This window comes from Fukomys damarensis, unplaced genomic scaffold, assembly GCF_012274545.1.
Source record: "Fukomys damarensis isolate Sample0158 unplaced genomic scaffold, DMR_v1.0_HiC HiC_scaffold_16, whole genome shotgun sequence".
In the NCBI taxonomy this organism is placed as follows: domain Eukaryota; kingdom Metazoa; phylum Chordata; class Mammalia; order Rodentia; family Bathyergidae; genus Fukomys; species Fukomys damarensis.
This window is the reverse complement of record NW_022900928.1, coordinates 84,022,409-84,049,382: the sequence shown is the minus strand read 5'-3', so window position 1 is coordinate 84,049,382 and position 26,974 is coordinate 84,022,409. Positions and strand designations below refer to the sequence as shown.

The following is a 26,974-nucleotide window of genomic DNA, read 5'->3' as shown; positions in this document are numbered from 1 at the left end:
AGCAAACTATCCATAAGCAACCCTCAATTTTGTTGAGATGAGATTTTGGTGGAAGTCAGGTCACCACCTCACTGTCACCACAGGCAGTAGACTCCCTGTGCATTCCCTGACAGCAGCAATCCTCTTGCCTGTGGTGCACCCTGACAGGTCCTGGCCTAGAGCCTCCCTACTGGCCTGCCCCTTGTGAGCCCCCTGGACACAGCCAAACACCTGACAATAACAACACAGCTGCCTGCCACTCTGCCAACCGACACAGCCTTCTCTTCCTGCGACACTCGCTTGTGAGCAAAAGTCCCTGTGTACTGATCGTCTCCTGGTCAAACCTGGCCTAGAATACTGGCACCTGGACAGTGGGAAGATGTATTTTGCCAGGCTTCTTGTGACACAAGCTCCTGGCCTGCTAGACCATCATTTTCCTGTCCGTTTATTTGGCCTAACTCTGCATTCAGCATCCAAGTTCCTTCCAGCAATCTCTGAGCAACCAGAGCAGAATTCTGAGGCTATTTAAAGTAGCAGTAACTCTTTCATCAGCTAAGAAGGGACTCGGTGGGGCTCGGGGGAAGAGAATGAAGCCGTTTTCCCATACCTCCATTGCACAATTGCAGTCTCATCCCAGCCATGCCCATGGAGGCTACCAGGTACCCACACCTGCCTCTAGCCAGCATGCTACATCCTTAGGGAGCCCATATGAGCTCACCAGAAGGATCCTGTCACAGGCTCAGGGTTAGCAAGGGATCTGGACATAAACATTCACTTTTTCTTTGAACAAAATTGTACTTGGAGACAAGAAGTAGCAAAGGCACAGAGCTGGTGGAGTCGGAGGTGAAATGTTCAGTTCATACCCACCCATGATGTCCAGCAGGTAGAATTCTCTAAAGACCTGCGGCTCTGGTGAAATACCTAGAAACTATGTTTGCTACCAGTGGGAGGGCTGCTCTGGACAGGGATCTGGGACTAGCCTCTTTGGAGTGCTCCCTGCTGAGGCCTAGGCAGCATTACTGCCTCGTTACTGGCTACTGTTATCGAGGCCAGGAGGGAAGCCCTGCAGCTCCATGATCACCGCTGCTATGAGGGGTGCAGGCGCTGGTTTAGGCCACATGCCTGAGAGCTGGGCCCCAGATGCCTGTTGGAAACTTTATCTAGATTGGTTTTCTCCCCAACTTTTGAGCTTTCCTTTGGGATAATAATAATTTTCCCTTGGAATAGACATTGCTATTAAATTGGATAAAATGTGAAAACATTTCACAATACCAGATCATATTTTGAAACATATCAAAATACCACCTATCTATTAGGGTGTGTGTATGCACCAGAATCCATTTTGTTTCCTTTAAATTTTGTTTTGAGAGGTTTCTATTTGGATTAAAAGGTTTGAATTCTGCTATCTGTCATCCCATGTGTGAGTCACAAGCACCGGGGAGAGATTCTTTAAATGCTATTAGGTTTTTAGTAATCAAACTCTGCTTTACATTCCAGAGTCAGGAATTAGAAGAATTTTAAATAAATTTAAAAAATCAGAATCATCAAGATCAGGCTTCTTGAATGAGGGAATTAAAATTAGGAAAAAGATATCACTCACTTCTTGAAAATGTCTCAACTGTACTCTTCTCTCCCATTTTTGCTACTTTAAATTTGCTCCAAATACATAAACTTCCCTTCCTTAGGCCAAGAACAGCTTCTAGACTGTGTGTTGGAGGGACAGGAATTAAAGGGAATGTGTAGAGGTCCAGGCCTGAGATCTCACTGAGAACAATACCACACAACTTCAAAGCTATGAGAAATACTCTTGTGGAGTGGAAAAAATGACACTCGAAAAGGACAGAAGGGGCAGAGAGCTAGACAAACCTGGTGGCTGCAATGAAGATAGAGTGTGGTATGCACTCCCAGCCAGATTTCAACCAGGGGGGGTGACAGGAATGACTTAAGGTTGTCTTACTTTCTGCTCCTAGGAATGGCAAGTCTTCCAGTTACTTGGGGACTGAGCATAGGACCAACTCAGATGTGGGAGTGAGATGCAGGAGTTAGTACTGTGATGCCTGTGTGCTGGGCTCCTGCCCTGCCCCCATCAGTGTCCCATGGAGAGCCACTCAGGAGAAGGGTGGAAATCTGGAGTGGGCAGAGAGATATTCCTCTGTGTCCACATAGCCTGCTTCACAGATAATCTCAGTAGTGATTCACACATCTATAAATCGGGTCAATCCAGGTTCCTCCACAGCTTCATAACTATGCAATATAAGAGGAAAACAATATGGGCTAGCAGCAGGTTCAGGCAGCAAAGTCGAATTTTGCATTGTCCAAGGCAAGTGTGAGGTATCCCTACATGCCCAAGTGGAGGAATCTCAGAGATGGGAAGGTGTGAGACTCCTGCATGGATGTCCAGGTGGAGAATTCTAGGAGTTTGTTTGGTGTGAGACACCCACATGGACATCCAGGTGGAGAAGTATAGGAGGTGGTTAGTCTGGAGTCTAGGACGCTGGTGAATAGGCACATTTGTGGCTTAGCACCAAACACTTACGCTGGGGGTCACTGTAAGATAGGTTGACGATATAATAATCCACAGCCTAGATGAGATTCTAGAGGAGAAAGATTTGCAGATGGGTGACAGTTGGGCAAAGGAGAAGCTGGCCATGAAGGGTCTGCAGTGACACATTCATGCAAGAGGTGCTTTGAGGTGGGTGAGAGTAGCCACTGCTGAGACTATGAGAAGTAAAGGTCAGTTTTCCAGCTCTGACGGTTGGGTGGACCTGGAAATGAACAGTGCCATTGATCATGGAAGTAGATCTTGACTGGAATGTGTGGGGAGAGATGGATTTCAGGACACAGACTTGTTCTGGATAAGCTTTGCTATGAAGGGAAACAGGGGAGGCCAAGAAGGGGTTTCTGCTGAGAGCCTAGTGTCAAGGAAGGTCTAGACAGTTTTCATAAGATGGGCACACGACAACATACTTGTCTGCTGATAGCAATAATGCAGCAAGGAAGACATCGAACCATGACAGAAGAGGGGTGGCACCAGGGTGGCTGGCCAGTGCCCCCGTCCATTGTAAAGGAGGAGTAGGTGAGGAACGTGTTTTTGCTGTGCAGCAGGTGAAGGTACCACACAGGCTTTTCCTGCTGTGAAACGCCATCAAGGTCAAGGGCGATGGTGACACAGTGGCTGTGTGTGCACGCATGTACACGTGTGCACAGGCACACCAGCACACAGATGAGTTGCTGGCATGTGGCAAGAGGAGAGTGATAAAGCAGACATGTAGACAGTGGGAATCACCGTCTGTGTTGAGGGTTCCTCTGAGAACTGGAGTGAGGGATTTCAGGTGAAAATGACTGGCATGGCAGCAAGGTGAAACCAATCTCAGTAAGAGGCTCCCTGCTGCCCAGAAATCTAGAAGGGAGGTAGATGAAGACACATATTTGCAATAAAGCACAACAGTTCCTGAGAGCAACGAGTTGGACTCAGTACACATTGACAAATGAGAAGAGGTAGTAATTGGAACAGGAGGTTGGTATGGACTATAGAGACTTCCAGGTATGGTCAGAGCTAGATACAGAAAATGAGACACAAGGGACGTGGGTCTTAAAAGACCAGAAAGAAAGCCCAGCAGGAGCCTGCTGGGTGGCGAGGAGGGGTAGCTATAATGCAGGTTCACAGGGATGGGCACTCCCTGAATTAAGGGGTCCCCTTTGCTCCTGGTTGTAGATTTAGTAATTCACACCTACTGCCATGTGGAAGGCCCACAGTGAGGAATGAATGAATGAACAAACTGTGCAGTAAACTGATGAGGGCAGAGACCCTCTTTTGATCTGTGACTTAAAATATGAAACATAACACAGCTCAAAGAGCACAGGGGCCCAGTCAGAAGGAAGAAGGGGATCTCCAGACACCCAACATCAGGAGAGATCAACACTGGTCTGGACTAGGAGTTGAGGTTACAGCTGTTCTCAGAGGGGCAAGGACCTGGGGCTGGGTTCCTATATGTACATGTGAATGGCTCATATGGCTGTAGGGTTGTGGGGTGAGGGGAGATGGCACTGAGTCCCCTAGTACTGTAAAAGCTGCTTCACTGCTTCACCTGAGAATAAGGACTGGGACTAAACCACCCGCCTGCTGTAGAGGACAGAGTACACTGAACCAGACCTGAGGCTCATGCTATTGAGAGCCACTCTATATAATTTTTGGAGAAAAATCATTTCCTAATTAAATTATGGTTAGGGCACCTAAAGCCTAGTACCTTGCTGTGAGAGCTGGCTATGGTATGTGGAAACATAACTCCTGTCACAGTTAAGGACTCAATGGTCCCATGATGCTGTGACACTCCAGGTCAAGATTACATCAGCTGAAAACATCCTGGATCTTTGAGAACCTAGTAGTAATAAAGAAAAAAAAGAGAGAGAGAAAGATTTCACCTGGGAAAAAGGACAAATTCCTTATTGGCCTCCTATCTCATCCCACCTACTATTGTAAAAATGCTTTGCCCGTCTCACCATCCTCATCAACATAAGAAGATCCTCCTCAGCATAAGATCACTGCAGCCCTCTGAGTCACCCAATACTTCCTCTGGTTATTGGGTGCACCTATTAAATAATGGCTAGCTCAGAGTGTCTTTGTTTCTGCCTACTCTGGCACTGATCTCCCAGCCTCTCATGTACTTTGAAAGTATGCCTGTTTTACTTTCTTTAGCCTTTGCCACACTCCTCTCTAGGTAGATCAGAAGATTGATCAGTCTCCATATCATGCCAGGGTGGAGCAGAAACTTCAAGGTGGGAAGTTGATACAGGGGTAGATGCTGAGACATGGGGAGAAAATGAAAAACTTCTTATGCAGAAGCTCGCAGGACCCATACCTCCCTGCTGAACATATCATGATTAAAAAGAAACCACAAATCTATTTCCCTCCTAGAGAACACGCTTCCCAAATGGCCCTGATGCTTCCAACCTCTGGCCTTTCCCAGATAGAGTTATGCTGATGGCATTGGCCCATATCTACCTGGGTTTGCTCCCAATCTTGGGGCACTCTGCTCTGGAACCCACAAGCTATCCTTCTGAGCTGGTGTGCAAAGGGGGAAGGGGAGGCACATCTTGTCCACACTGAGACTGGTAATGGGACCCAGCCCTTTCCCCAGTGACCACCCTCCATGACACAGTAGCCCTCTCTGCCATCAGTCACTCTGAGATAAGGATGGCACTCGGGAGAGACACTTAGCCCCACTCTCACCCTGCACTGGTGCTGAAGACACAGCAAGCTCCCAGGGACACCAAGATGCACGGCAGTCAAATGCTCCATTAATCCAGCCTGGGCGCACAGCATCAAGGAAGCACCAAGAGTCAGGCAATTGCCAGGGCCTCAGGCAGCTCTGAAAAGTTCCTGCCAATCACTGGTGGTGGCCCCACCCCTGCCCATCAGCCTAAGAATGCACATTCTCTCCAGCACTGCACACAAGCCGGTCTCAACATGCACATTTGTAAGCACAGGGCTTGTTTGAGTACAGGGATTAATTCAGCAAGTCCTCCTCTCAAGATCTCAAGACCAGCACTGAGGAAGAGGAGACAGCCCCCAAGTGGCAGCTCATCTTTAAGTGGTTTGGCAAGGACATTTCTGCCACACAGAGAGGCACCCGAGTAACAAGCCTTCTTCAGGAGCTAATTATCTTGAATGAAGAGTGCAGTGAAATTTCAAACACAGAGCAAGACTGGTTTAGTCCATGCTGACTTCTGAGAGGAGTCAGTCTGCAGCTCTGTGGACAGATCATTGAATCACTCGGCTGGGAGTGTGGTCATTGGCCTTGATGTGGCTGCAGCTGCACATTGGTGGCCTTGACGGCGGCAAAGTATGTGGTCAAGAACCCACACAGTCACTGTGCCCCCACTTCATGGGAGAACTCCCTATTTTATACCTTATACCTGGTGGCAGATGCCCACACTACTGATTTCTGGGAGGAAGGAAATGTTTCCTCCACCACTCCCATCAACTCAGCACCTGTGAAACAGCTGAAGAGCTGTGTGTTTCTGTAGGCTTCTCTGCTTTGCTTCTTTGCAACTGATCTTCCAAGAGGAGACACCAGATTTGGATCTCGAAGGGTACCCAAAATGTTAAATCTGTGACACTCTTAGCCAGAATCTCCAACAAGAGAAGGACCCACTACAGCAACAACTGCTCCTATGGAAGGAGCATCAGCACCGAGTCCTTGGAATCAGTCCATGCACCACCTGACCCAAGACACCACCAGAATAGGACGCGCATGCGTGAGGCCTCTCTCACAGAACTCACCGGCCCGGTCCCGCTCTGAAGGATCCTCAGTCCAGATGTCTCTGCCAGCTGGTTCTTGTGGTCAGCTGTTGGGGAAAACAAAGAAGCAGAGGGTTATTGTGGGGAAGGAGCACAGCTCTCCAGGTACAACTGGACATTTACCCCCAAAAAGGAAGTCACCACCCACATCAGCAGGGCCATGGTGGTGATCAAGAGCCAGGTGTCCTGCTGAGCCCTGGTTCTCTCTTGGGCCACTGTACATCACAGGCCTCAGCCACATGATGAGGCCACCAGACCTGGTGAGGAAGTGTAGGTGAACATGCTTTGCAAACTGTAAAGTCTCATTTTAGAATGATGTGATGTTAGTCCTTATCCAGTCACTGGGAAACAGCGTTTGATTAATTAATATCACATTTTCATAAAAGACGCCCCTGGAGCTAGAACTGGATTTTTGCTAATAGTGCTGGAGTTCTGATTCCCCTTGCTTCTGCCCTTTCAAGAAGCATCCAGGGTGATTTAACTCTGGTAAAAGCTTCCCTCTAGTTTGCTACTGACTTTGAGTGAAGATTCCCACAAAATGAATCGCACTCAAAGTCACACCTGCATGAGTTAGGTTTGGAAACATTCAGTGGTATCAATGACAACGCAGGTTCCTGGGGAGAGATGGCAAACCCACTTGCCCAACTGCATAGACAGGAAGTGTGTCAGAAGGCCTGGATTATGGTTCTGTAGGAATATCCTTTTGGATAAAGCCCCTGACACTTTGCAAATGAAAACCAGAAAAAATAGAATTTTATTCCAAACTCCATGAAAGAAGAGTGCATTTAATCACAATTGTGATTAATATGGAATGAGAGAGCAAGAAAACAGCAATCACTTCACCTCTTATTACCATACACCTACAATAATCTTGGGTAATGAAATGACATCTTTCAGAGGGATACAAATGAGATCTCATCCCTGACCACCATCCTGACCTTCTCAGCCTTCCACTGTCTTCTGGAAGTTTTCCCTTTGAACAACAGACATCTTTTACACATAGGTAAGTGTGGCTGTACTGAGTGTGAGGTGACCTAAAGCAATTCAAGTCACAGCAAAGGACTGAAGATTCCTGGGGGCGTGGGGCAGGGAGAGCAGTCCAGGGGCAAACTGAATGGCAAAGAGTATTTTTAAAGACACAGAACACAAAGCAATCCATTTAATGGTTTCTTGCAAACAAAAGAAACATTTTATTGAATGGCAAGCTATATGGGGGTGGGACAATAGTGAACTCTTTCAAGCAGGCTGAGGAACAGAAGTGCACAAAAATGGAAGTAAAACTGGTGGTCTTTGCAACAGAGCATGAGATTTCAGGGTCAGAAATGAGAAAAAAACCTTCCAATCGATAACCAAGTAGACTAACCCAACTGAGGGTTAGCAAGCTTTTCCTAGGAGGGGTAGGACAGTGAGTGTCTTGGGCATGGCAGCCCCAGATCCCTGGCTCCTCCACCTTGCCTTGCAGAGGGCCCATGGCACACATTGGACTGTGTGCACCCACTAGAAGGGCAGCTTGTGTTCTCATGAAACTATTCCCGAGTACAGACAGCACCTTCCAACAAGGCCACAGAACCTGGCCAGATCTCTGGGAGGTGCACTGGCTGCTGGACAGAGCTGCTTGGAAGCTGGTCTTGCAGGCGGGGATAGGAACTGCAAGGAGTGCTGCTTTGCGCTGCTTGCTGTGCTCCCTGGATCCTGGCATGGGAAAAGCACAGGCATGTTTCTCTGAGCAACTGAGAAGAGGGCTTGGAATGTGAGAGCTTGCCAGGAGTTAGTCCACCTGCTTACTCCCACACTGTCCTTCTGAGGTGTTGCAAGAGTGATTTGTGGTGAGTCAGAGAGAGCTTTATTCCGTCAGCACACATTATCCCAAGTAACCACAAAGCATGCATCTGTCCCACGCCACAGCCCCTCAGTGCCGGGAGACCAGGCTCTCTGTGGTGTGTCCCAGGCTCAGCTGCTTTGCCTGTTTGTGAACACAGACACCACCAGTGCTAGGTCTCTGCTGATGCACACAGAGGGGCAGAAAAAGGAAAATTCTGTCGACCCAATGTTCACATTTCAGTTCCGAGTTATTTTTTAGCCAAGTTCTGAATGTTAGTTTGGAGAATGAGCCTAGGCCAGCAGGCCAGGACAGGACAGCAGGACACTGCTTCAGGGAAGGCAGAGAACAATGTGGGAAGCCCATTGTTATCTTTTTTTGGGATTCAAAAAGGCCTTCTAAACACAGAAAAGAAGTCTTTTAAAATTAAATTCGCTAGATGAAGGATATGCAAATTACCTGAAGAAGCGGAACCCTGTAATGTTCTCAAAATTCTGCAGTAGCCTATTTAATTAGTATTTTAATTTATCAGAATAATTCTTTGCACTTGACAATTTATGCAGTATTCCATATAATTAAGCATGTAGCTCAGCGGAATGGGTTTGCCTCCCCTCTCTGTCCCCACTATTCTAACCTAAAGGAGTGTGCAGAGGTCTCCTCTGTGATCTAAATGACAAGGGAGCAACTTAGTGGCTTTGCTCCGTAAGAGTTACACTGTGCAGGAAGGCCCGAGGCTGGCTCCTGGACAGCTCGTCACACAGTGCACCTTGCACATCTCCACACCCCAAGTCTGGACAGCAGAGTCAGTCATTACCTGGGTGATTTGGGGACCCTGAAGAACCCATAGGCCCCCTGTTTCAGCTTGATCTCACAAGAGGTAACCCAGCTTAGGTGTCGTCAGTCTCCCTTTTCACTGGTGTGCAAAGGCTGCCCATTTGGACAGGAGAGGCACCGAGTGGGGACTGACTCAGTACCTGGGGTCCAAGTCACCCTCTGCTTCCTTTTCTTTTCTGTTTTGTTTTTCTGAGACAGGGTTTCACTATGTAGTTCAGGCTGGACTTGAACTCTGACACCCAGGCTGGCCTCAAACTTGTGGCAATCTTCCTGCCTCAGCCTCCCAAGTTCTGGGATTATAGGCGTGCACCACCATGCCCAGCCTTGATCCACCTTTTCTACATTAGGACCCAAGGTGGTCTCAGACCAGTGTCCAGGTGAGGCAAGCCTAGGGCCGAGGGTAAGAGACAACATTTACCTGTGGGAGGAGACCTATGTGGCTCCCACTCTCTGCAGCCCCTTCCTCACATCCTTCTCTTCAGGGAGGGCCAAGGACAGAGCAGCATCTGGTGGTGGCCACACTGGATCTGCCCTGGACTCTCACTCTGGTGAGAAGCTGGCACTTGGGAGAGCAGTGCATCCGATGCTGCACACTGCATTCTCCCTATGTAGGTGCACCTGTGATGAAGCTTCATCTTATTTTATTTATTTACCTTATTGAGTTTACTGGTACATTTTAGGTATGCAGTACAGTTACAGTCATCACTGGGATCTTGTACCTTTACATGACAGATGTTGGTTCTCATTTTCTCCCCATACCCCTGCCCTCCCTTCACCCCTTCCTCCCTTCCCTATTTACAAAACCTTTTCTTTTTCCATTTTTTTGTTTTCTCATATTTTTTATTTTCCCTTATTTCCTTTCCCCTACCCTTCCCACTCCCCCTACACCTTTAGCCTTTTCTTCCTATTTCACATTATCAGTTATACAATTTGGATCTTATTTACACTTTTAGTTTTTCACACCAGAGAAACTATTTGGTATTGAAGCTTTATTTTAAATGAGCACTGTAAGGTGAACGGCAATGAGCAAGATTAAGTAGGACAATTACAGCAATATATCACACTAGAACCTCTATATTCTTTGTTACTGGTTCTGCGAAGTACAACAAGTACCCAACTTAGCAAGGGCCACACAAAACATTATCAGATACAATTTGGATCTTATTTACACTTTTAGTTTTTCACACCAGAGAAACTATTTGGTATTGAAGCTTTATTTTAAATGAGCACTGTAAGGTGAACGGCAATGAGCAAGATTAAGTAGGACAATTACAGCAATATATCACACTAGAACCTCTATATTCTTTGTTACTGGTTCTGCGAAGTACAACAAGTACCCAACTTAGCAAGGGCCACACAAGTTATTTATGTCACCAGGCTATTGACATCAAGTTCTAGTTTGAACATCGGGTACCACATAAGCTATGAGTATCAGGACAAAATTCTTGTGTCCAAATGCATGAAGTACCAAATTTGATGAATTTCTAAGCAGTTCAGTACTGGTATCTGGTTGCACAGTGAAAGTTATGGAATGTGGCATCTCTTTCTTAAGGGATCTGTTGTAACACAGATCCCCATGACTTGAGTGCATGATGTTGACCTCAGCGAATGGAGAAGTCCCTTTCACTTAAAGGAAGCACTTTATAGTTCATCGGAATTACTGCCCTGTGCTCAGGAGCCAAGGACCCTGTGACAGTCGACCTGGCCCCTGGGTACCTATCAGGCTGGCACATGTAAAGTGTGGATTCACTAGACAGAGCGTTCCCCTGGGGCAGGCTGAAGTTCTGGATGCAGTTGCAAGGCCCCTCAGGATCCAATCTCTGCAGCCACTGAATGTCACCTCCAGTGTCCCCTCCTTGGCCTCCAGTTCAGCTCCTTCTATTGGAACCCAGGGCACACACCTGCTCCAGGGCCCTTGCCCCACTGTCCTTCCTGGGAATCTGCAGGACTGTTGCCCCTGCCTGGTGTGAAATACACCTCACCCCATTGGATGCCCATCCCTCATCCTGCCTGGTGTTGTTGGGACACCGATCATCTTCTGTGAGGACATGTACTACGTGACACGAGTTCAGCAAAGGCAAGATTCACACTGCTTCTCAGGACACTCTTGGTGACTTCCAGAGGAGAGGACAGCCCCACACCCTGGTGGCAGTGTTGAACCATGGCTGCTCCACCTTCCTTACCTGTGTCACTTCTACCCTCTGAAGGACAGCTTCCAGCTCACAGGGACTCTGAGCAACTCAGTGAGGAGTCTCCTACTTCTCCTGCCAGAGGCCTCCATGAGACTGGCTAGAGATCATGCAAGGTGCATACTTGAGCTCAGCCAGCTCAGGGATCCCATTGCCCACAGTGACACATGTGGTGACACAGTGATGTGGAGCCTGGCTGGATCTAGGAAATCCAGGCAGAGTGGGTGTGGACAGAGGGGGTACATGCATGGGTCCCCAAATGCCCATCACCTGGGCAGGCTTCTGTCAGGCACTATGACACACTGAGCAGTAACAATACACACAGGAAGATGTTTTGATGCTAATGTTTTGCCTAGAGTAATCTGAAAGCAGTGCGTTATCATAATGTTTGGGCATTTAACTCACTGTCAGAAAGAATCATGACACACCTGGAACTAATTGTTTACCCAGGACTGCTTCCTAAAGCTAGGAAGCCATTACAGAGCTGTTCATTTCCAGTGCAGCCTTGCTGGAAACCGCTGATGGTCTCTGCTGCCCTGAGTGAGGCTGCCTGTCACTTGGCCAGGGAGCAGCAGGCACAGCCTAGAGGCAGGAGCAGCCACGAGGAAGGGATCACCAGCAGGAGGGCAAGGCTGGTGTGGTTCCAAGAGCAGGCAGTGGAGGACAGCACCACAGGGTCCCACAGGAGCCAGAAGCCCTGACTCATGCTGCACAAGTGCATAGACCTCTGGCTTGGGAAGAGACCATGTCTGTACTCAATCCTTCTGCTCTCCCCTGACCGAATGCCTAGCTTCCCCAGTGCTACCAGCCGACACAGTGCCCTTCCTGCAGATGTGCAGACACTCTTGCTCTGCCATCAGTCAGGTCTGTGATGTCCCCTCCCAGCTCCCTTGCCTGTGTCTCCTTCCCACCCAGACAGCTGGGTCTGACCTCAGCTTTGGCCTTACACCCTCCTTAGGAAGGCGGACACTGTACACACTGCCTTCTCCAGGTGTTCACTGGCCCTGACAGAGCCTGTCAAGCTTATCTGTCCACCTGCCTACCCATCCATCCACCCATCCATCCAACCATCCATCCATCTCTCCCTCCCTACTTCAGTCCTTCCTCTTAACTAACCATCTGTCAGTCTGTCTGTCTGTCCATCCATCCATCCACCCACCTATCTTTTCTTCTCCCTCTCTCAGTCTATCTATCCTTCTATCTGTCTCTCTCTTTCCTGGGATTCTTGTTAAAATTTTGAGATTCAGAAGAATTAGCATTATTATTCTTAGAACATGTGAATCTGTCCATTTATTTAGATCACTATCATCTCTCAATAAAGCTTTGTAGTTTTCCCCATAAAGGTTTTGTGGACTTAAAAATACATATTCCTGGCACTTCATCTTTCTGATGCTATTATAAATGGTTATTTTTAAACTGCATTTTCTAACTTTTTTCCTAAGTATAGAAACACAACTGATTTTGCATATGATGTCACATGCAGCCTCCTCAAACACCTACTTTTACTGATTTATCCCGTGGATGGCATTCAATGTCTGCCCCAGGCTTGTAGGTTGGAAGCTTATCCCCAGTGTGCGGATGTTGTGGGTGGGAACTTTCTTTTTTTTTTGAGGCAGGGTCTCACTATGTAGTTGAGACTGACCTGGAACTCACTGTGTAGCCCAGGCTGGTCTCGAACTCACAGCGATCCTCCTGCCGCAGCTTCCCAGTGCTGGGATTACACGTGTGCGCCACCACACCTGGCTGGGTGGGACCTTTCAGAGGGTGGCATGGTTGGGGGCACTGGGGTCCTGAGAGGGAATGTGGTTTTCCTGGGACCTGGATGGTTCCCTAGAGAGGAGGGAGCCTGGCCCTGCACTGCTCTGTTCCTGACTCACATGTGGCCTCTCTGCCTCCCTCAGTGCCCCACTATGGTGCCATCTGAGGTCCTCCGGAGCCAGCATTGTACTGTTTGGACTTTCAGCCTTTGACACCTCTTTTTCTGAGGTTTTTCAGCCTCTGGTACTTTATCACAGCAGTGGCTCTGGCAAAAAACCGCAATAATGAGTTGGTATGGAAAGGCCAGGCCAGTCCTGAGTCCCACTGCTTCCTGCCTCATTTGTGACCCCTTCTCCCTTGCTTGTCCATCCTGCTTCTGTCCACTATGTGGCCCTCAACAGAGGCAAAGAGATGGGGAGCACAGACTTTCAGCCTCCAAACCTATCAGCAAAATAAACCACTTATCTTTACAAGTCACCCTGCTTTGGGCATTCTGTTACAGTAAGGAGAAACAGACAAATACCATATCCAGGTCTAGGTGGATGACTGTCACCTTCAGAAATACCCAGACCTCATTCTGCCTTCCAGCTTCATTTTGGCTGCCAAGAATTACACTGCCTGGGCCTTCCAGTGCCTGTTGTAGACCTAGCCCCACCTTAGCCATTAGGATGCTCTCTATGGGATGCAAATGCAGACTCAGAATCAGCGTTATGCCAGCAGGCTTCCTACCTCTGAGGGCAGGGTTCACATCATAAATGGAGAGTTTTCAGCCTTTCTATCTTCAAACATTACCTCTACTTTCCTCCTGGAGCTCTTAAGGGAATAGAAGATGCTTCTACTCTGTCTTCTAGGATTCTTTGCCTATTGTAATGTTTTATATTTATCTCTGTGGGTTGCATTCTGGAAAATTCCATTCTCTTTTGTTTTATTAATCTCAATATCTAATCCTCCACCTCCCCTTCCCTTCTTGCTCTCTCCAAGAGCCCTCAGCTACATCCCCAGCTCATCTTTTAGTTTTTAAACTTTGAGACAGGGTCTCACTAAGTTACTAAGTTGCCCAGACAGGACTCAAACATGTGATGCCCTTGCTTTACTCTCCCAGAGTGCTGTAAACTCATTTTTTGAGTAAAACCTTTCTATTATAGTATCTTCATTTGCATTCTATGTCTGATGGTTAGGACTCCTGTGGTTTTGATTGCTCTTTCTTTCAGTTGGCTTTTGCTCAAGACTTAGTCAAGGTACATCTTTGAATATTTTATTGGGGACTCATATTTCTTGGAATTTTACATCTGGGAATCCCTCGAGGCCAGAGAAGGAGAATTCTTCATGGAAGTTTGCATTTCCTTTCTTGCACCAGGGCCCTGCCGCCCTGGGAACATGTTAGCCTAAATCCTGCACTTGAAATTTGTGGGTGTGGTGGTGTGGTTGGTCTTCCTCTTCCTGAGTGCCGACTGGGGTAGCTCTTCCTTGGGGTCAGACAGGACCTGAAGGGTCTGCCATCGTCCTCAACACTCCGAGGCCCGGCCCTTAGACCCAGGCCTTGGGACACAGGCCCTATCATCCTGGCCATGTTGAGCTCACCCTCACTCTGGGCCCCTGCTCTCTAAGAGCTATCAGGTCCTGGATGTTGGGGTTCAAGTTTATCCAGTGCTGGGAAATATTTCAGGTGAAGGTCAACATGGGCTCTGCATTTGCTTAGCTTAGGCTCTCCTAGATCTACCTTCACACACATTTGAAACCACATTTGAAAGTCTCTCTGACTTCACATTCAGCATGCTGGGCTGTCTCAAAGGAGTCGGCCCCACAGTCACTTCCTCCTGTGCTGGGATGGAGATAGAATCTCCAGCCTCCACATCATTGCACTGCTTGGAAGGAAGACAGTGAGTTCTGGAGGAGAAAGCCTCAGGGGAAGACAGGCATAGGCTCTGGAGGCCACATGATGGACAGAAGTACGCAGATGTTCTCCTTGTTAGTGCTCCTGTGTGGGCTGTAGGTAGTAAGGGCATTGGGGTCCTCCCTGTCGCTTGACCTGTACTTCCCTTCCATAGCAGGGCTCACCTGGTGTTACGCCCTAAACTGGTCCCGCTCTGGGACCCACAGTCCCAGACCCACAGGCTGCTTCCCTAGTGCCATCTGTTCTAATGCTGGGGTTGGGAGGTTTGGCCAGCTCTTCCCAGCCCCAGGCTCCTCATAGGTGGTGAAGAAGTGTTGTTTTCATGTTATAAACTGCCATTCTTTTGCTACTTCTGTTCATAGAACAGGGATGAGTATATGAGGTGATGCTGTGTAGCAGTAAGCCCCTCAGAGCTGCCATGCTTAGGCTAAGAGGTACGAATACTGTTTGCAGAACCCCGCCCAGAGGCCCACATGGGAATTCCTATGGGGTGTCACAAGGCACCTTTGGGAGCTCCAGAGCCCTTCCTTCTTATGCACTCTACACCTATGCTGAACCCTGTGACTGTGGGCCGCTGGCCAAGGGGATGCCACAGCAGCAGATGCTTGGGCTTCACACACCCTGCTGTTCCACGCCTGGTTGGTTGGTTGGTTTTTAATTGTCCTGCGTGAGAGAAGGCATGGAACACACTCTCGTGTCCACTGCAAATGTGCACACTGCTGTCAAGGTATGAGCGGCCTTTCTCCTTGGAAATGGAAAGGTCAACCTGCCAGCCGGTATCTCAGTCCCCTGAAGGCTTCTTGGTCCTGCTTTGCAGCCATCACTGAGTAAACAAATGAGACTTTCTGAGGGTCTCCTGCGACTCCTGTGGTCAACTGGTGTTGGTGAGCAGGGGCTTCGTGGTGATAATGATGACAGGCTGGTAAGAGCCGGTGTCAGCTTCAATTTCCAAGTCATTTTTCAAATTATTTTAATTAGATATTGTTTCAATCTCACTTACATTAATTTAATATCTAATATCAACATTTCAGTTTTCAATTTGTTCAAATGATTTTTTTCCAGTCTGCTTGGTTGCCTGGATTAATTTAAAATACAATGTTTATCTTCAGCAATTTTCAATGCCTGGGTCCGGGGCAAACTGCTGCGTTCAATAAAAGTGATGGAAGGGAGGCCCAAGGTCCTGTGTGGTGGTTAGGAAAATGGAAATTTTTCTCCTTATCATTGATCTCTAGACATTAAAGTAAGCAGGTGGTGCAAGGGCTGCAGCTCATAATAATATGATTTTCCACCAATTCCTCTATGTAATTGGCTTTCCTCATGCAAATTCCAGTGGAACCTGGTGAAGAAGGTTTTGTGTATTAAGAAGCATCTAAATGAGCAGCCACATTCCCTCATGCTTTTTCTGACAGATTTCATCCATGAAACCTTAAACATGCACCCGAGCGCCCTTCCTCCCGTTGGGAGGAGTGTAAATATGGAGTTTCCTTGTGCTTTGTCCCTTTCTCCAGGTGTTAGTACAGACCCTGGGAAAACACTCACTTTAGAAAGGCAACAGGGAGCTATAGCAGGCACAGGAGGAGTGTGGTTTCCCGACTGCTTTCCTAGGACACAGGAGAAGTAGGAACACACAGATTCTGGCTGGCTATGAAATCTGCAGAACGTAACAGTGGGTAGATGCTGCCAACTCCCGCAGAGCACGTGTAATTTACAGGGCAAAAGCCAAGAAATAGGAAGAGAGCATAAAATAAGAGGATACATTAAAAACATAGTAGTGACAATAAATATAAATATAATATAAATATATATAAATTTATATAATATAAATTATAATATAAATATAATATAATATAAAATAAATATAAATAGGTTAAGTTATCCTGCTATACCAACTTCCTTTGATCAGACTGTGGAATCTACAAGAAACATCTAAAATAGAGAAGTTAAGAAAGATTAAAAATTGAAAAAGTAAGGAAAAAATACCAGGTGTATTAATAGAAATAAAGGAAGGGCCATGGTATTAACATTAAAATTATATATAATTTTTTAAAAGTTTTAAAAAAATAAATAGGGCCATATTATATTAATTTTTAAAGTTCAAAATGAAAGCATAGTATTCATGAACTGGTGTGTACCAAGAAATGGGCAGCAGCCCAGGACACCTGTGCTCCCCACACCTGGGGCCCTACTGCCTGCCTTACAGCGTGGACCCCTCACAAGAGCCCAAACAGGGGCCTTATACCACTCCATTGTGCCACCAAGGAAGTCAGGCTTGTGGTTAGTAAATACCTGAAGTCCTGGCCTGGTCAAGACACCCATGTTGGAACACATCCCACCCCCCATGGTGACACAGAGAGGCTCTTAGGACCTCATTACCAAAGTTGTCCTGCAGTTCTTGGCCAGACTAACTCTGGTCTAGATGAGAAAGGGTAACTAATAGGTATTGGGCCTCAGAGGAGGCAGTCATGGCATTCAGTAGTAGAAATTGTACAAGGTGCATTCTCTAACCATAATCTAATGAAATTAGAAATTAGCAACACAACTTCCCAATTAGTTGGGCACTGACAATATGTGCTTTGACAATTCTTACCTTAAAAAAAAAGAAATAAAGACTATAATTGCTGAATACTTAGAAGACAGTGACGATGAGGACTGCGTGAGTCAGAACTGTCCACAAGCTCAGTGCTCAGCAGGTGGTGAGGACCACCGAGTGCTTTCTCTGGACCAGACACAGATGGGGCAGGAAAGCAGCTGCTCATTTCAGGGAGCCCAAGTAAAATGGTTTAAGGAAAAGAAAAAACTTGGGGGGGATAGAAATTAAGCAATGAGCATGTAAATAAATAATTTATAAAAGGGAAACAGGATTGGACAAATCCAGGAGCCTGATATTGGGGAAAAAGACAAGCTTTCAGTACAAATTGAATATTGAGAATAGTAGGTCATTTCACACCCTAGGATCACCGAGCACTGATGAGGAAAGAAGATGCAACCACAGAGAAGACAGAAAGTTAAGAGTTAGAAGCCAACAGCATTACTTTTGTATCCAGGTATGAGAACCAGAAGCTCTGAGGCTAAATACAAACTAACAGTTGGATGAGAGTGAAGGAAGGAGTCTGAATAGACAGCTGTGAAGAAACAGAACCCTCTGGAAAGGAAGCAAGTCCCACACTCTGATGTGACACAGAACAGCTCCTTGCACCTGGGAGGAGCAGCTGGTGCCACCCGCTCAGCATAGGACTTTGATCCATGAACCCCCAAAGTTGTTACTTTGAGATAGGATTTCATTAAGCTGCCCAGGCTGGGCTTGAACTTATGATCCTTCTGCCTCAGCTTCACACAGTGCTGAAATTACAGGCACATGGTATGTGCCCAGCTTCAGTCAGTGGAATTTGACAGCATAGGGAGGGACCAGGATCTGGCACCAAGGTCCTCAGTGGGCTGGTCTGACTATCCTGCCAGTTCCTTCTTACAGATGTGGAGTTCAGATGCTGAGATGTCTGAAGTGACCTGAACCCTGGAGCTGAGGAGGTTTTGTGCTTACATTTGTAGGTCAGAAGTTCAAAGGCAGCCATAGAGACAGCCACTGGTCTGGTCATGGGAGCAGGGCCCACTCAGGGGATATCCATGTACAGAGTAAATCTAGACGTTCATGTGTACCACACAATGGCTGACCCCACTCAGACCCACGAAAGAAATACAAACCCCAACGTCCAGGAGACACATGCAGGAAGCCTAGGTAATGCTGTGCCTGATGACAACTGTTTAGACACAACATCAACAGCACAGTCCATGAAAGAAAGATTGATATGCTGAGCCTCACCAAGATTACAACTTCAGACATGTGAAAGGCACAGTTAAGAGAATGGCAGGACAAGTCACAGCTTGGGAGGAAATACCTAAAAGACTCGTATCTAGAAAAAAAAAAACTATCCAAAATGCACACAGAGCCCTTACAGCTTAGTAAAAAACAAATAGTCCAATTAAAATAGGCAAGAGGTGAATGGAGGCATCACCAAAAACATGACAAACAAGCAGGTCCCCAAGGTCACCAGGGACATGCAGATGAAGACATCCAAGACATCAGCACACACTTGTCAAGACAGCTGGGGCCAGATGCTGACCTCTCAAACTCAGTAGAGGACATGACTGCCCCATACCAGTGGGGTTGAAAGATGGTGTAACGCCCTGGGAATTTGAAGGATTTTGACAAAACAAAACAATTGAGCAGTACACTAAAGGAGTTGAGGACTAGGCCCACACAATGTCCTACACACAGGCATGAGCCGCAGTGGCATCATTATTGCCAACACCCAAGAGTCCTCCAGGAAGGAGGGATGCACTGTGGGGTACCCAGTGGGGTGTGCTCAGCACAATAACAGGGAGTTGGTGAGCCAGAAGACAGGGAACTGGAGTGCCTGTCACTGAGGGGCTGGAGCCAGTCTGGGAGGGCTGTAGACCGCAGGACTCCACCTACAGGGCATTCTGGAAGAGGCCAACCTGGTGCAGGAGCAGGATTAATGACTGCCAGGGTGGAGGACAGAGAGGGAAGAGGCAAAGCACAGAAGCTCTGAGGGGCAGTGAAACAATTCTGTTATATTCTGTACACAGGACACGTATCTGTCCATATCCATAGCACATGCAGCACGGAGAGTGAACACAGTATGAGCTGTGATTTGTGTGATATGCTGTGTTGGTGCAGGTCCATTGCTGTGACAAATGTGACCACACTTAATGGAGAGGTTCATAGTGGGGAAACCTGGCAAGGGTTTGTGGAACTCGGCAGTTTCTGCTCAATTTTTTCTGTCAACTTTAAACTACTCTAAAAATAGAATCTATTAAATCCAAATAAAAAATAAAGGTTAAGAGTCACTTGTTTTTATTTGAAGTGAGAGGTCCCTGGGTAGGTGTTCAAACACCTTACAGACTTCAGGTAAAGGGCACACAGATTATTACTGCCACAGAATGGTCAGAAGAGTTGTGAAAAGAGATTATTATTTCCCAGCTCAACTGCCTGGTGTTCTGAGTTCAACACCTCAGTGTGGAGTTTTTAATTTTTAAAACCTGGGGGCCAGGGACAAAGAAGGAGAGGTGATGGGTGGCAGGGCACAGTTCTGGCTCCTCCATGCTGTGCTTGGGGGCCTTGCACTATGTCCTATGTGGAACAGAGTTGGGAAGAGAAGGGGGAAAGCTGGTTCGTACCCTGTGTTCCCAGGCTCCATAACTTACCAACTCTACAGACCTGGAACCACACTGAAAATTCTAGGTGGGACACAATGGGGGGGCGAGCATCCACGGAGAGCAGTGGTTCTTTAGCTGGACACAGACTGGCAATCAGGGGACTCGTTTCCCACGTTCTGTTGTGTATGTTATGGTGGTGGGGCAGGCTGCATCCTGACAGCAAGGTGGTGTCCTGTCACTCACACAGCCTCATCAGAAACGCTTTCCATATTTCAACTGACTGCTTCACTAAGTCACAAATAACACAGCTAATCCTTAAGGTCAGTCGCTTACAAAAATCTATTTGCTCTGCTTCAGAGCAAAATGAAAACATATTACAAATGACGCCACCAGGAACAGCCTGCTCTGGGCTCAGCCACCCTACTGTTCTCTTCCAGCAGTTAAAATAAATCTTCCCTTGCCTTGAAGCTGTTTTAATAGCAACCCCAGAGACTGCTCACTCGGGTGAATGTGCTATGTAACCAGCGTTTAAGGTAAGAGGTAGCCTAAACTGTCTGTGTTTCCATGAAGCTCTATAAATAAAACATCATTCTGGGGTTTCCATCCTCATGCCAGCACCTCGTACCACCTGTGTGGGGCTACAGCCGTGTGGGGCATTCTCCAGCTTTGTCCCTGTGCCTGTGTCTCTGAAGGTGTTGGGATGTGTGGGACATCAGAGAGCTCAAGTGCCACTGTGCAGATGAGAAGACTGAGGCCTGAGGGACCTGCTGAAGGCTTCAAGATAGGAGTCTGGTCCCCTCCTCCAGCCCCCAGCCCCAGGTTCCCCTGCAGTTACTCAACCAGAGCACACCAGCTGGTGACATCCCAGCCCTACAGCTCCTCTGCCCCACCTGGAACCTCCAGTCTCTCCTGCTTCTCCAGCTATGTCAGTGACTCCATGCTTTATGTGGGGACTGTGGACGGCAGCTGGGAGACCCACAGATCCTAGGCCACAGAGACCCTGGGAATCCACACACCAGTTTCAGCTGGTCAGAATGAGGACATTTGGTTGAGCACAAGGCCAGGTTGGGCCAGGTGAGGCTGACACTGGCACTGGGTCTTCTTTTCTCACACTTCCCACTTCTGGGGGCAGCTCCCAGCGGGCAGCCCACCCTCCAGTCATCATTATCCCCACCCTCTGCTGTTCTGGAAGCCTGCTCTGAGACGGTTCTCCAAAACGTCCCTATCCTCAACAATACTGTGCAAGACCTGAGGTGGGGCTGCCTCTCACAGGAGGCAGGGCTCTGTGTAGTCTGCAGGAATGGAGTGCGTCCAGTGCCCCACAGTGTCCCTGGTGTCCTTCCCCAGAGTAGGCAGGGTGCATGTTCTCATGTGGGTCCCAGTGCCTGAGCCTGTTGGACATATGATAGAGTAACAGAGCCCTTTCTGACTGAATCCATGTGAGGGATGATCCTGTCACCTGACTGGACTGACAGCCACTGTGAGGTTAGCAAGCACACACCTGGGTGTGTCTGTGGTGTCTCCAGGAAGACTGGCACATGGCACAGTACAGGGACTGGGAGCCCCATGCTGGGTGTGGAGGTACCATCCAACTGCAGCCTAGATGGGATGAAGGGTGGAGGACTGAAAGCCACACATGCTGGCTTCTGCGTGTGGGTGGATGGGAGTCCTTGGCTGCTGTCATTGCCTGTGGACATCAGGCTCCCCATCTTCAGCCTCAGACATAGACTTAACAGTGACAGTCCAGGGGCTTAAAGGCCTTCAGCCTCCAACTGAGGCTGTATTCTTGGTCCCTCTTGCTCTGCAGCTCCCAGTTTCTTAGACTGAGTGGATACTAGATCCTGGGGCGACTGTGGACTCTCCTATAAGCCAGTCTAATAAAGCCCCTGTTGTAATTTTATTTACGCTTTATTGCTTTTGTTTCTCTGTGAAACCCTGACCAATGTCTCACACCAGAACTGAATGTACATTGGACTCACGCTGTTTCCCTAGACCTTCCTGCAGAGAAATCCCAGGGCTGTAGAGGGGCTGCTGGGGCACTGGGCAGATCCAGACCAGGGTCTGTACCTTCTTGAAAGCCAGTAGTCCTATTTGTCACTGCCCAGGTCCTCTGACACTTTTCTGAAATGTTAACAGTGCACAGCACAGTAAACAATAGCAACCAACATGCAGCCTGCTTTGTCAGTATCTGGCCATGGCGCAGCGAGCTGTGACATTCTTCTGGCTCTGAGCACCCTTGCTGGTGGGGCCCTGCAGTCAGCTCCCCAGCTGCTGCTGATCCTCTGGGGGCTCACTTCTCCCTTGTCTGTGTGTGGGGAGATTCGGCACTGTAACCAACTGAAGCATCTTTCTTTTCTCTCATTAGAGGCTGTAATTCCTGCAGGCAGGGCTGATGCCTTCCCTGAGAATTTGGAGGCATCTGCAGGGTGCTGTTTGCTGCTCCCCACTGTCCCATGTTGTGCCCAAAACCCACCAACATTGCCCTGGAGGGGCTGCTCCTGTGCAGCCCCAGGGTGAAGGGCAGGTGGGCCACCCTCTTGGTGCCAGTCTATGCAGTGGCCAGTGCACCATGGAAATGTAGCAAGTCAGACAACATCACATCATCTCCATGGCCACTCACAGGCCGTGTGATTTATCAATGCAATGTATATTTTTATGGGAGCGTTAAGAATTCTTTTTGGCTTCCCAAAATATCTGAGTTGCCTTCTTATATTTGGAGGTTTATTTTCCCTGAGGAAGAACAGACTTCCCACCACACCAGCCAAGAAGTCAGCCAGATCTGGCCTTCTCCCTTTCCCAACTGCAAGCTGCAGACCTGGGACAGTGAATGTCCTGTCTGGGCCCTACATGCAGCCAAGGGGAAGCAGATGTAGAGAAGCCTTCACAGCAGTTGTGGGGCTGTGGGAATTGGGTTCCAGAGGTCCTGGGCCATTAGCATGGGTGGCCATGACTGGTTATGAGGAGGGGCAGTGCTGATCTGATGCCCAAGTTAAAGCCTTTCAAGGATACTCTGAGCTGCCTGTGATGCTTGCTACCGTGAGTCAGCTGGTGTCTTTCCATAGCACATCTACCACTCACAGATAATCACATGTAGGTAACCATGGACATTCCTTCCCATAGTGCCCAGTCTTTGCCCAAGTCTCCCGGGCTGAGCAGGCCCTTCAAGAAGAGCAGCCAGGCTGCTGCTGACCCCAAGCTGGGAGCCAGGTATGGGGCACAGCCTGGAGCTCTTCCTACCTTCAGCTCACAGTGCCTGAGAGTCAAAATGCAGGTGTATTTTTATTTTTATGAGTAATTCAACAAACACTCATTTTTATGTATGACAGCATTTTCAGTGCATTACTGGACTGTTCAAAGTGTGTCTTTGCCAAGTTACATTTAGGAAGTGGCTGCATCTTCCTGAAGATGGGTAGTGCCCCCCACCCACCCACCGAGGCCCAGGCCTGTGGGCAATACTGGGCTCCTCAGCTGGTCATGGTGCTCTGTTGCTAAATTGCTCTTTCCTTTTATTTTTTTTAAATGTTATTTTGACATTTACAAAAAACTTGCAAGAATATCATGCTAGAATCTGCCACTCATCTCTCCTTGCTCTTCACACACCACCACTTCAGTGGTGTACTTTAATTTCTTTTTCAAATGCTCTCTGAATTTATATTTAAACATATTTTAAGTTCATTACTCTGAACCACATGAGACAAAGTTGTGGAGATGATATCCTGTAGTCCTAGATACTTCAGTATTGATTTCTTAAAAGAAAAAGACCTTTTCCTATGTAATTATAGGCAAATATCAAAATCAGGAAATAAGCATTGATGTAGCATTAATATCAAAGCAACAGCATTTATGTAATTCTTGTTGTCCCAAAAGCATTTTTATAACAAAGTAAAGCAAGATCCAGAGTCCCACCATATCATCAGTTAAGTGCACACAGATCCCAGGGAGCAGCTGTGTGGACAAGAGTGGTGCAGCTGCAGACCCATTCTAGCCAGGGCCCTTCCCCAATCCCAGAGGCACAGGCATACGTGCCCATGCCACAGCCCTGACTGGAAAAGAGCTGCACAGATGCGCAAGATTCATCCGGAGTCCTGCCATACCATCAATAAGTGCATGCAGATCCTGTAGAGCAGCTGTGTGGACAAGTGGCACAGCTGCAGGTGGATCCCAGCTAAGGCCCTGTCCTGACACCAGAGGTGTGGGCACACCTGCCCAAGCATAGGGCAGCCTAGAAAAGAGTTGCACAGGTGCGCAAGCATCAGCCAAATACCCGCCGTACCACTGGCCATAGCCAAGGGCCCACCTGGAAAAGAACTACACAGGTGCACAAGCAACACCAGAGGCTCACCCCAATACCACGAAGTGCATGGAGACCCTAGCCAGAAGCCTACATGAAAAATAGGAACTGGGGTACACAGCCCTCAGCCAATGGCCCTCCCAGACAACAGCTACATAGGGTCCCCAACCAGAGACACACCTAGATACAATCCCAAGTGTACACAGGCCCCAGACAGAAGCCCACCCAGAAAACAGATCAGCTCAAAGATCTAGAAGGCCACCATTCTAAATCCAGAAATTGGTGTCCTGGTGAGCAGCAGAGTAAAATCTGTTTGGTGGCTTGCTGAGAATTGTAGAACACTGGGTGAGCAAAAAGTTGCCTCAACAAAGGCATATAGCAGGCTGCATATGTTGAAATGAGAAGACATGGATGTAAGTCTCAAAACCAGACTTCCAGATCACCTAACGTAACCCCAAAAGGCAACGAGATGGAATGATCTGATAATCACCTGGACACCCTTAATTGGCAACAAAAGAGGATCTAGAAAAAATGAAGTCACAATTTCTCAGATAACAGCAGAGATTGTGCCCATAGTATAAAACATGATTAATAAATCTAGAGAAGATACAGATTAAAAAAAAAAAAAAACAGGAGCTGAGAAACACGATGGAATCCCAACACAGGAAACAAATGGAATCCATAAAACAGATGCAGACAGATTTCTAAGAGATTAAAAACTCCATTGAAAGTTTACACAGCAGAACAAGCCAATGTGAGGACAGAATTTCAGATATAAAAGATAGGGTTGCAATTAGTGACTAGGAAAAGAAAAATGTCTTAAAAATAGTAAGGGACCATGAGAAATCAATCCAGCAGCTGCTAGATGATTCAAAGAAGAATAGCATAAGGCTTATTGGAGTCAATGAAGAAATAGGAGAGAGTGCAGATGACATTAAAAACTTCACAGAAGTAATGGCAGAAAACTTCCCAAATAGGGGGAAAGAATGACATACAGATAAGTGAAGCTTACAGGACTCCAACTAGCCATGATAAAAAAATCTATACATAGGCATATAATAGTTAAGATTCCAGAAACTCAACAGAAGAACAAAATTCTGCAAGCAGTTAGAGAAAAGAAACAAATTACATACAAAGGAAAGCCCATAAGAATTACAGCAGACTTCTCAACACAAATCCACAAAGCAAAAGGAGTATAGTGTGATGTATTTCAAGCCCTAAAGGAAAGCATCCTCCAACCCATATTGATATACCCTGCAAAACTGTCTTTCAAAATTGATGGAGAAATAAGATACTTTCATAACAAAGAGCACCTTAGGAACTTCATGAATACTAAACCAGCACTTCAGAAAAATTTAAACAATATTCTAGGAAAAGAAAGTGAGAAACACAACCCCAGGAAGCCCAGCAGAATGAAATCAGGCATGACAAGAAATTAAATGCAAAGAAGGAGAATCCAATAAAAAGAAAAAGCCACGACAAGGATAAATCAATATGTATCAGTTATAACCATCAATGTTAATGGTCTCAATTCACCAATCAAAAGGAATACATTGGCAGAATGGGTCAAAAAGCAAGATCCAACAATATGCTGCACACAAGAAACACACAGTTTCAAAGGGAACTCATAGACTGAAAGTTAAAGGATGGAAAACAAAACTCCATGAGACAGGAACCCCCTCCCCCAAAAAGCAGGAGTAGCTATCCTCTTTTGAAGATCAAGTGGATTTCAAAGCAACACTGATTAAGAGAAACAAAGAAGGGCACTACATCCTTGTAAAGGGAACAATCCAAGAGGAACAGATGACAATCATAAATATATATGTACCAAACTCTAGGGCACCCAACTATATAAAACAAATACTAACAGACATGAAAAATCATATAAACACTAATACTATAGTAGTGGAGGACCTCAATACTCCATTGTCACAAATAGATCAGCCAGACAAAAAATAATAAAATACCAGAACTCAAACTCTTGAAAAAGTGCACTTAACAGATGTTTACAGAGTGTTCCATCCAACAAAATCAAAATATACATTCTTTTCAGGTGCACATGGATTGTTCCCCAAAATAGACCACATACACACTCATGGAACATGTTTAAGTAACTGCAAAGGAATTGAAGTTATCTCTTGTATATTATCAGACCATAGTGGAATGAAATTAGAGATCATTTGCAAAAGAAACTGCCAGAATTTCATAAACACATAGAAATTGAATGACACATTTCTGAATAACCAATGGGTCACAGAGGTAATTAAAGAAGAAATCAGACAGTTCCTACAATTAAATGACAATGATAATACAACATATCAGAATCTATGGGACACAATGAAAGCAATCTTATGAAGGAAATTCATAGCAGTGGATACTCATATTTAGGAAATAGATTGAGCTCAATTACACAACCTGATGCTGAACCTCAAACTTCTAGAAAAAGAAGAGCAGGGCAATCTCAAAGCTCATACAAGGGAGGAAATTATAAAGATAAGGACAGAAATTAATACAATGGAGACTAAGAGAACAATACAAAAATCAATGAAGCCAAGAGTTGGATCTGCAAAAGAATAAACAAAATTGGGGTTTCTTCAGCTGCCTGCCTGCCTGCCTGCCTGCGATCACCTGGCGGCGTGCGCGCGAACTCCCGGCCTGCGCGCGAGCTCCCGGCCTGCGCGACAACAGACCCAGGAAGGAAGGTAGCCGCGCGGGAGCCCTTGAAACACCCACA

The 26,974-nt window shown here is 47.0% G+C and overlaps 1 protein-coding gene across 1 annotated transcript in view; it reads right to left on the bottom strand.

Moving 5' to 3' along the window:
• The window catches only part of Ptprn2 (protein tyrosine phosphatase receptor type N2), a 523,272-nt gene that overhangs the window by 198,146 nt on the left and 298,152 nt on the right, over positions 1 to 26,974 (bottom strand). Inside the window, exon 12 of the mRNA XM_033763957.1 lies at positions 6,263 to 6,327. Within this exon, the coding sequence (XP_033619848.1) occupies positions 6,263 to 6,327 (65 nt within the window). The remainder of the gene's footprint in view (positions 1 to 6,262; positions 6,328 to 26,974) is intronic.